Source organism: Amphiura filiformis, chromosome 12 (genome assembly GCF_039555335.1).
Source record: "Amphiura filiformis chromosome 12, Afil_fr2py, whole genome shotgun sequence".
Lineage (NCBI taxonomy): Eukaryota > Metazoa > Echinodermata > Ophiuroidea > Amphilepidida > Amphiuridae > Amphiura > Amphiura filiformis.
In genome coordinates this window covers 22362647-22373632 of record NC_092639.1, presented here as the reverse complement: position 1 = coordinate 22373632, position 10986 = coordinate 22362647, and the positions used below count along the sequence as shown (strand labels likewise).

Sequence of the window (10986 nt, the reverse complement as noted above, 5' to 3'; positions counted from 1 at the left end):
ATTCACGATATAATACACATTTTATGAAAAATTATTAAAATTTGATATTTTTCACATTTTTGATATATAACAGTCCTCGAAGTAAATTTTATAAATCTAATGACATATTCTTAAAGTGTATGTAGCTGGGAGGAAAGTCGACGATCAATTGAAAATTTTGACCTTTCATATTGAAGATATGGATTTTTTTTCCCAAAAGACCTAATTTTTTGGGTGTTTTGGGGAAACAAATCCATATCTTCAATACAAAAGATCAAAATTTTCAATTGATCGTCGGCTTTTCATCCCACCTACATACACTTTAAGTATAAATCATCAGATTTATAAAGTTTACTTCGAGTACTGTTAAATATCAAAAATAACAATTTTAATCATTTGCCATAAAATGTGTATTAAATTGCGAATTTCAAAAATTATTTGATATCAGAAGGACATTCTTCGTATTCAGAATGCAATTCGATATGTCTGATGTGCTCTAATGTCCCACAATAAATACTGTCCAAACGTTCATACCCCACCCCTTAAGAAAATAAATGAAAGTTATATCTGCATCTTGGAAGACCTCATACGCAAATGCCATTACCAGAATACTCATAGATACAGTCAGTCTACTCTGAAGTACAAAGTACAGACGCAGACGCAAACATTGTGCCGACTTTAAAGGCACGCATACCTACAGCAGAGACGCAGCACTACGCACAGTTAACGCGCTGTATACGCGCGCGTTGTCACTTTGTACTTCAGAGTGGACAAACTGTAGTGATGTTTCCAAAGAGTTGAGAATATAGAGAGGAATGCGATACATTGTCACCAAAGAGTTTCACAGCAGCATTGAAAGGCTAGAGGTTTTCAAAAAGTCCAACCTAGGGGGAAAAGGAATCAACATCGACGGGTAAATGCTAACTTATCTCAAATTTCAGATGCATCGGTGAAGGATATGGAAGATCAGCTGAATATCTTGTGCAAAGAAACAAAAGAAATGGAACAGAAATTGGTAACAGCTCAAAGAGATCAAATTGGTAACAACTCAGAGAAAGAGAAAATGTTCTACGACTCATTGCGTGATAGAGTCAGACATACAGTTATTAGGAAAACAAAATCAAAAATATCTCTCAAAAGATTAAAGAAAGAAAATGGAGATGGGCAGGACACTTTAATATCAATATCTGAGAACAACAGGAAGACCATAAGACTTACCATAAGACGGTTACCTTCATGATTTCAACAACTTGTGCATATCTACGTCAAGGAACAGAATCAGAATGAAAATACTGAAAGAGGGTTAACTTTACGCAGCAGTGGGTCAAACAGCCTGATGGGTGAGTGACTAAGTTTGATACCACATTTGTGCGCAGCAAAATCGAAATGATTGAATGAAAGTTGGTGCTATTAGAAAAGTTGTAGCGTCATTTGCTGAGTACAAGGATACATTTGAGTAATAAAATATCTACAAATTGAAAAGACCGCGATCAATGCTGGTTTTGTTAATCATTGACACACAGTTAAAGCGACTCAATACGTGGAACACTTCAATACAGGGTGTATCAAAATGATTGGTACCCATCAATTTTGATATTAATTTGAAAAGCCTGCCTCTTCATTCAACATTGATTAGTCTTGAAATGTTAGAATGTATTTTATGATTTGTTATACAATTAATCTGCAATATATTTGCATTTTATGTTGAATTTTGATGTGTCCAACTCGTCCATTATTAATGAAAACTGATGGGTACCAATCATTTTGATACAGCTCAACGTTAAACGTATAAGGATGCAATCGAATTTGTTAGAAAAAAACCAAAACAAACCGGGGTAACATTTTGACAAACAGCCGAATATGTAAAACAGCGTACAACTAACTTATTACTGAAGAAAATTATTTCTAATCGCATCCCTCCTTCTGAATTTTATGTAAAGTACCTGAATTGGTTTTGTTTTCAGAACAAAACCCTATCTGACCTGTGCCACCTCAAACTAATGTCAAACTGTCTTTTGGTCTTGCCAATGACCCCTTATGATATATTATTTTGTTTTAAGTAAGGAACTGTTCAATACAGGGGAATGGGAGTTTGGAGGGGAATACAATTTTTTTCCGGGGAGGAGGGGGAGGGGGAGTCTTGAGGGAAATCTGATTTTTTTTACTTGAACCACGACGGGGAGAATGTTAAATTTTAAGTGAGTGCAAAATATTAGGTAATGCAATGGTATCTCTTTGAATTTGCAGCATTCTAAATTTGCAAACTTTGCAAATTGCACCAAAATGCATTAATACCATTTATCAATTCCAATTTATCATTCCAATTTGCTCAAATGCAGCAGTATACAGCAGCTAAAAATTCGTTCATATCGGTTAAATTATTCGTAATTGATTGTGCTCAAAGTTATGTCCACGCAAACAGTGTAACCGTCATTTTAATTATTATAACTTAAGGGGGTACTACACCCCTGTGGTAAATTTGTGACTATTTTTGCATTTTTCTCAAAAAATAATAACACACTGGTGACAAAAGTTATGTATATTATTGGGGCAAGGAATCCAATTACTACACTGACATTTCAGTAACTCAAGACAAGCAGTTCAGTATATAGGAAATGAGGTACACCCTAGCGGTACCTTATTTCTTATCGTAAATAACGAACCGCTTGTCTTGGGTCCCTGAAATTGCAGTGTAATAACTGAATTCCTTGCCCATATAATATACATAACTTTTGTTACCACAGTGTTATTAGTTTTTGAGAAAATGCAAAAATGGGCACAAATTTATCGAGGGGTGTAGTACCCCCTTAAATTATTCGTAATTGATTGTGCTCAAAGTTATGTCCACGCAAACAAGTGTAACTGTCATTTTTAATTATTAAAACTTAATATCAATGAATATCCTGTATAAAGTTAATACCATTATATCGTCAGTATTTGAAGTGTTATGTTGTCCTATTGGTCTACGTTATGAACCTCGGAATAATTTGATTTAATCATGAACATAATAATTTTTTTATTTATTCATATTCATGTGTGTATATAACTTTCCAGTAGATGTTAAAAATTGTAAACAAGCCCAGAGAAATGGCGCGTTATAATAATTAAAGGTGTATATGTAATGAACGCTCTATCTGATGCATTTTTGACTTAAAAGTATTTAAAGCCATAATAATCTTTGTTTTACCTCATTTGTTCGGCTTAAACTTAAAAGGAGACATAAATGATAGTGAAAACTAACATTTTGTGAGTTTTTAATACTCATTTTTTTTCTTGTTAATGTGTTCTACGTCAGAGTGCCCCCCCCCCCCCTGACAAAAAAATGAAAGAAAAAGTGCCCCTCTGACAAAAAAAATGAAAGAGAAAATCAGGAGGGCAAAGGAAAAGAAAAGGGCAAGGAGCCCTTTTCTAGCAAATTTCAGGGCCAAAATAGTGTAAAATACAAAATTTTTCCGCGCTACGCGCGCACATTGTAACAATAAAGCCCTTTTTAGCCGGATAATGGGCGAAAATAGTGTAAAATACAATTTTTTTTCGCGCTACGCGCGCACATCATCCCAATAAGGCCCTTTTCGGGAAGCTCGAAGACATACAGTCTCTATGTATTGTATGATGCAGTTACAATTTTTTCCGTCTGTGCCTCACAAATTTTATTTTGCCCCCTGACCAAGAAAGCTGGCTACGCCCCTGCTCCTGACAGAATAAATCCTGACTACGCCGTGGGGGAATGGGAATAGAACGGGTAAAGGAGGAGGGAACGTTGTAAAGAACAGGAGGAGAGGATAAGTAGAGGGTGTGGAGTAGGGAGTGGATGAGAACGAAATAGGGCAGGGGAGAGAGATTGACAGGGAGGGAAATATAATGTGTTTCATTACGATTTGTGTCTAAAATGGAAATATAAAATTGATAAAACTATCCCTACATGTAACTTTAATTATTGGTCATTATATTTAATAATAATACTATCATACCTACCTAACATACAGCATCGTACATTTCTGCACTTGCTGCCCGACGTGGGAGAAACTTCCATATGGCCCGGCACTTGGTAGCATCTTCCACAGACAACCTGTCGCTAAGTCTATCCAAGTCCCTCTGAATTACGTTCTTGAGAGGTGTCTGCCCCATTAGCGTCAATCCGGCGCTGAATGTGCTGGGGGGGGGGGGGGAGGACAATTTCAGTGGCTGAAAAGGGTAAAAATTGGGTCATTTTGCCGAAGGTGGGGCACGTCCCCCTCCCCCCCACCCCCGGATTGACGCCCATGGTCTGGCTCACAATTCAAATACAGTAACAGAGAGAGTGGATCATTGAATATATTACTTTTGTCTTCCCCAGGGATCGGACTTCGGTCCCTTCACACCAAACCATTTGGTTAGTGTCGTTGTTTCAAAGGGTTGTTATTCCAAAGAGTCATTAATACTCAGACAGACTGTAAGGCATAAACTTCAATAATTCAATCAAAGAGTATACTGTACACGTATGTTCTTATCTTATGCAAGTTTTAATCACCACTGTCCTTTTAGTAATCGCTTGTCGCTTTCTAGTCCTGACCATTCCTCTCACAAACATTTTATTTTTACGTTCCTCTCTTTTCCGTCGTTTCTTCTATCACTTAATATTATAATATGATTCTTATATTTAAAGGCGCAGGCATCTTTATCCTTTTATGTCCAAAAATTAAGAAAATGTGACAAATAATCAAACATAAGACGTGTGCATGTTTGTAATGCGAATGGGTGTGCTAACCAGTGCTAACATACCCTTCTAATGATAAAACTGAAAATAACTAAAAGGGTATATAAATAAATTATAAGGGTAATAATTGTCACATTTTGGGTACTTTGTCCTTACGGGCACAGACACGTGTAGCTTCATATATTTGAATGGTACTTCATATTTTTCTATATTTTTCAACTTTGTTTTTACAAGTCATTCATTTATAAGTTATTCACTAAGACCTTTGTCTTTCTGTTGTATTTTTTGTTACACGTTTCACAAAGTGAACAATATATGTGACCGTACAGCACGAATGAGCCGTAAATGTCCTCAATTGTATTCCGAGTTACAGTGTAAAATGGGCATGAAGGTCATATTCATAGGTATTTCAATTTGGTGCTACGTGTATCTCATTAAATGAGGTACACGTAGCACCAAATTGAAATACCTATGAATATGACCTTCATGCCCATTTTACACTGTAACTCGGAATACAATTGAGGACATTTACGGCTCATTAGTGCTGTACGGTCACATATAGGGTTTGGAATAGAAATACATATTCGAAGAATGGATGGCCAAATCATTTGTCGCTCTTTGCGCCTTTTAGTGCGCCATGGGAAAACAAATTTAGGGGCGAAGGGGTGTGGTTGCTATATCTAAAATTGGATTTTATGCTTTCCTGGGATCATTGACAGTACATGACTTGTTGTATAAAGCATAGTCACGATGATTATTGTGCCTTAAGTAAATGGTGATTTATATATTTTTTTTAAGTATGGTGTCTTTCTGAGAAATATTATATTTACACATAATGTCCACATTTTAATCTTAATCAAACTGTGATTCATATTCAAACACAATCTGATCTCCACTGATGTTGTTTCAATATTTGTGATATTCAAAGTCATCAGAATTTCAAAATTATTTTGTCAGAATGTGATCAGAATCGAGAGGAGATGCCTGCGTCTTAAAATATTTGAACTATTCTTACTCTTTTATATTATATTTTAATTCTACTTTATTTAGATACATGTTCATCATTTATACTATTATTATTTAAAACATGCACTTTAAGATGATGGGTAAGACGTTTAAGTAAGAGGTGGAGTGGATACACTGTGCAGATGACGTCAAATTATCCCGTTATCGATTGATTGGAGTTTGGACTCCCATACTCAAACAATGGCTGGAAAAGGATCTACTCAGTCATCCGCACAGCATATCCAATATGTCTCTTTTCTTGACGTATACGCCAAATTACGCGTAATTTAGAGCTGAGGTTGCTTGCACACGAAAGCCCGCTTACTTCCGCATTTTTCATGTTCGAAAACCCCTGTCTTGATAATAACGCAGTCCTTCTTCTTCCTTTTCTTCTTCTGGTCTACATTGCCCTCATGTGCTTCACCATCATGCCAAACAAAGTTGCCTTCAACATCCTTATCATTCAGATCAATCCACGCAGTGACGAACTTTTTCTTACCCTTCCCACCGCTTGCCAAAGCAATGTAATCACCAAGGAACTTATGCTCTTCGCCATCTCGGACGAGATGACTAACAAGATTCGCGCCGAGACCTACGCATTCATCTTTAGCTTTTTGCCAACTGACCTTTTTCCCGTTGTACATATAACACGCGCCATTGTAAGCAGTCCATAATGCTGGACACATCGCATTGCACTCTGGTTCGGCATGTTCGGCAGACACACGACACACGAAAGCGTCTTCAGAACCGTTTTCGTCATTCCATGTCTTGGTGCCTTTATACATCTCCGCATAACCTTCGTTGCCAGCCGCATCATTGGGTTCCCCCGGGGCCCAGGCTGAATAGATTGCAAGACTTCCCATACCATCCGGATCGGTCCATGCGCCAGAGTCATCAACCTGGTATAAAACAAAGTTGTCTTCGTAATACTTAAATATTAGTTTTACTAGTTGTTCGGGCAATGGCATGTTTGGTCATAATTTACCTTAAAGCAATAATGTGTGATTTACATAAAGAATAGATTCCATTAAGTAATGTGTTAGGTTAGACTTTTTTTTGATCAGCTCCTTGAGGTGTATAATTAAGCAGCTACCTTCGACTATGTACGTATCTATAAATACGCACGTGACCCATGGGCACGACATACCAAGACCAGCAAGCGTGACCAAATCATCATGCATTTGAAAATAATTGAATAGAAAAATTATTACACATGGAGAGGGGGTCGAATTTGTAATATGTTATAAAAAATATTTTGAAAGTATTTGCCAACGAAAAAAAAAATTTATCGACGAACACGTTTACAATATAATCACAAAGTTGAACAAATAGACAATTTTGCTGCACGCAGTCTTGTGTTGTTTACCGCCTTTGAAGGCCACTTCGAGACTTGCTGTCTACAAGCTGTAATGGCAGCGCGGAGGTGGCCACGTGCGTATTTATTAATACATATTTATAAATATAGTCGAAGCATACTGATAAGGCCCCCCTTAAGGGGGTACTACACCCCTCGATAAATTTGTGTCTATTTTTGCATTTTTCTCCAAAACTATTAACACAGTGGTAACAAAAGTTATGTATATTATAGGGGCAAGGAATCAATTACTACACTGGAATTTCAGTGACCCAAGACAAGCGGTTCGTTATTTATGATAAGAAATAAGGTACCGCTAGGATGTACCTCGTTTCGTATCATATATACTGAACTGCTTGTCTTGAGTCACTGAAATTTCAGTGTAGTAATTGGATTCCTTGCCCCAATAATATACATAACTTTTGTTACCAGTGTGTTATTATTTTTTGAGAAAATGCAAAAATAGTCACAATTTACCACATGGGTGTAGTAACCCCTTAAAATGCAGTTTTGTTGTTATTTAAATGTTAGTTTTTACTGATCACATTTATTTTTATTTATACTATTTTTTCCTCTTTTAATATCGAGTCAAACAAATGCGGTTAAACAAAGAAAATTGCTATTCAATTCCAGCGCCTGCAATGCGTGTGTTAGCTCGCCGATCGTATTGCGTGGAGCTTCACGCAGCTGGGACGTATATGTAAGATGTACGACAAATAGCGATATGCACACAATTCATACGTCACTAATTAAATGATACATGTGAGCTGACATTCTCGAAACGTGTTAGCAAGCACTCCATCGGTGAGCTCTGAATAAGACCGGAGATCTCCGGATTTTAATATAAAAACTTAAATTTTACTGTAATTAAGGCTTTAATCATGCAAAAAGTAGAAATTCGAGACAAATTGAGGGCGTCGCTGTGGATCAAATTACACATTATGGCTTTAATTATTTATACATTCGACGAAATTTTGTTTCAGTCTTGAAGGAACATTGAATACGGACCCCGTTTGTCCCATTTTGTAAGCATAGCCACAATGAAACAACGTAAATAGTAAATTGTTCAAATGTGCTTTTGATTAATTAGAAAATCCATTTTTGTTTCTGTAAAATGAAACATTTAAGGTTAAAGTGAAAAATAGATTTACCCTACTGAATTTGTTTTATCATCTAGTTTACCTTTCTTGTTACTATTGTTACTGCCACTGCCCTAATTTGAGGGCTTAGAGCCAGAACTAGCTATGTCCATTTTGTTTTCTCAATTACATGTTACACATCGGCAACAAATGTACGGTTAATTATGTCCTCCATAATAAATGCAAGTGACTTTGGGGTATATGCATGGTCACTTGAACAGTTTAATAGTTAGACGCAAGTGACCATGCATATACCCCAAAGTCACTTACATTTTCTTATGGAGGGCAGAATTAACCGTCCATTTGTTACCGAAATGAGTAACATGTAATTGAGAAACAAATGGACATAGCTAGTTCTGGCTCTAAGCCCTCGCTATGTCCACCCCGCCGATAACCATGAGAACTTATCTGTATAATTTTATATATAATTTTTCTTTATTTTCATTCTTAAATCAACAATAGGCTATTCCAGATGAAATCCATACGACCCCTGTTAAAGACATGACCTTAACACACAAGTGGTGTGAATTTCAAAAGGGGTTACCGAAATTGAAATACTGGAATAGCCAAATAACTTTTTTCACATGATGTCGTCACTGATAGCCAGAATGGAGTCAAGTGACTCTATAAGTGGAGTAAACTAGCACTGACTCTCCAAAGGAGTCACCTGATTATCACAGGAGAGTCAGTTGACTCTACCTGTGGGGTCAATTGACCCTACATTCAGAGTCGTCGACGGAGTCAAGAAATTTATGACTCTTCAAGGGAGTCAGACTCTGTAATTGCTTGGCTCTTGACACCATGGAATGTATATTCTCCCATTCCAAGGGGATGGTGGTCAAGCCAAATTTTCTCCATCGCGTTGTCTGACAATCGCCAATGGCGTGAAACTCAGAGTAAAGTCTACTATTCCGGTAGGTCTATACTTTGAATTTTTATCTTGATGTACATCTTTGTGTATCATTATTTTGTCTTTATGTCTAAAATGACTCTATATTTGGAGTCAAATGACTCCTGTGTAGAGTCATCAACAGTGACCTTCAGCGGAGTCAAGAAATGTATGACTCTTCAAGGGAATCAAATGACTCCCAATATGGAGTCATTTTAGACATAGAGTCGCAGAGTGGCTGGACTCTACTTTTAGAGTCACCTAGACTCCAGTTTGGCTTTCAGTGGTGTCGTTAGTTGGAGTACTTACGTGATCAGTAATACCTATCCAAAAGTTCTTGAAATTGTCCACACACTCCCCTCCTGCTGACCTTGCTGCTGCTTCATACACTTCATTATTTTCGGCTTCAGATCTGATGAAAGGTAATGTGCCATCTGGTCCAAGCTGTCGACATTGCGCCAATGCTTCCTCCCACGTTCCGCTCTGTTGATAGTATTGATAGCAATTTTCACCCCGCTGAACCCAGCCATCTCCAGGAGGACACCTGCTACGTGAAAACTTCGCCGATTTTTGGCAAACAAACGGTCGCGTGTGCTTACCACAGCCCAAGTCGTTCCATTCCCGGTCTACCGATGTTATATGCACGCAGTCTTCTCCGCTTAAATCGTTTGGTTCATTTGGTCGCCAATTCAAGAATTGAGTCACCTCTCCAAATTTACTAGACCATACCCCTTCATGACATTCATCAGTAACACCAATCCAGAAGTCACCCTCTGTACCTGCTGCTTCAAATACATTATCGTTGTCCTCCTTACATCCAACGAAGGCCAATTCACCTTCGTTACCCAGCAGAGAACATCTTTCTTGTGCGTCATACCAATTTAACCGACTGTCAATGTATTTATAGCATAAATCACCGTGTTGTTGCCAGTTCATCGGACATCTTACCGTATCTACATCTGCCGGCTCAACCTGACATATGAACGGATACTCAGCACTGACAGGTATGTCGTTCCATTCCCACGTCTGTCCATTAACGTGTACATAATGTTCATTGCCGCCGTGGTTGTCAGGTTGCCCTGCTCGAAACGGTGTCTCATCTGGCTTCTCACCATCTGTGCCTGCCCACTCACCTTCATGACCTTCATCAGTAATGCCAATAAACAACCACTCTGGAATCGCATCTGCGGCAGTTGTTACCGCGGTACGGGCAAATTGACTGACTTCTTGGTTGTTTAAGAACGCTAACGAACCCGCGAATCCAAGGCTAGAACAGTGCTTCTGGGCAGCCTTCCATGACATTGGCGTACTGATGTAGCGAAAACATCGGCCGATATTTTCGCTATAGACCCAATTGTCGCCAATTGCGCCAGGACAATCATCTGCCAGTGAGGTACTCACGACAAGTGAAATAGCAAGAAAGATGATTTTCATCGCCATAATTTGCTAATCAGCTACCAACAACACATTTGGAAACCAAGATAAATGTGTGCCAATGACGGATTTTCGTGGTCTTTTATCATATCTTTGCGGACGATCCGACAACACCTGTTGATTTTTAAGTAACAGAAATGCAACATATGTGCCTATTTGATATAAAATCATATCGATTGACTTTAAGTGCTGCGATTTTAAATTATTATGACTATAATAAATTGTTAATTGCCTTTAGAGTAGGCGTGGGACAAATTTACTTGCAGAGTTGCAGAACTAAAGAGGTTTTAGGATAATTGGTTGCCATGAATTGACTCTATATTATCTGATATCACATAAGGCCATATGATACTAAGCAGTAACTCGGAGCGTAGAGACGAAAATTCCGTATAAATTAATATACTTAAAGTGTATGTAGCTGGGACGAAAATTCTAAGATCATTTTAAAATGTTGACACTTTGTATTGAAGATACACATTTTTTCCCCCAA

At 37.8% G+C, this 10986-nt stretch overlaps 1 protein-coding gene across 1 annotated transcript; it reads right to left on the bottom strand.

The window, feature by feature from the left end:
* Positions 1-5482: 5482 nt before the first annotated feature.
* Positions 5483-10556, bottom strand: LOC140165949 (macrophage mannose receptor 1-like). The gene is made up of 2 exons (XM_072189292.1): positions 9372-10556; positions 5483-6579 (listed from the first exon to the last, which is right to left on the bottom strand). Exons 1-2 carry the CDS (start codon positions 10500-10502, stop codon positions 5968-5970), a joined length of 1743 nt encoding a protein of 580 aa, XP_072045393.1. The 5' UTR covers positions 10503-10556; the 3' UTR covers positions 5483-5967.
* Between the last annotated feature and the right edge of the window lie 430 nt (positions 10557-10986).

What these genes read in the sequence shown, in the direction of transcription:
- LOC140165949 (XM_072189292.1), bottom strand. Translation starts at nt 10,502, where the DNA reads ATGGCGATGAAAATCATCTTTCTTGCTATTTCACTTGTCGTGAGTACC. An exon ending in GGATAGGTATTACTGATCAC is followed by an intron (nt 6,580 to 9,371) that starts GTAAGTACTCCA and finishes GTTTTATACCAG; the next exon opens with GTTGATGACTCTGGCGCATG.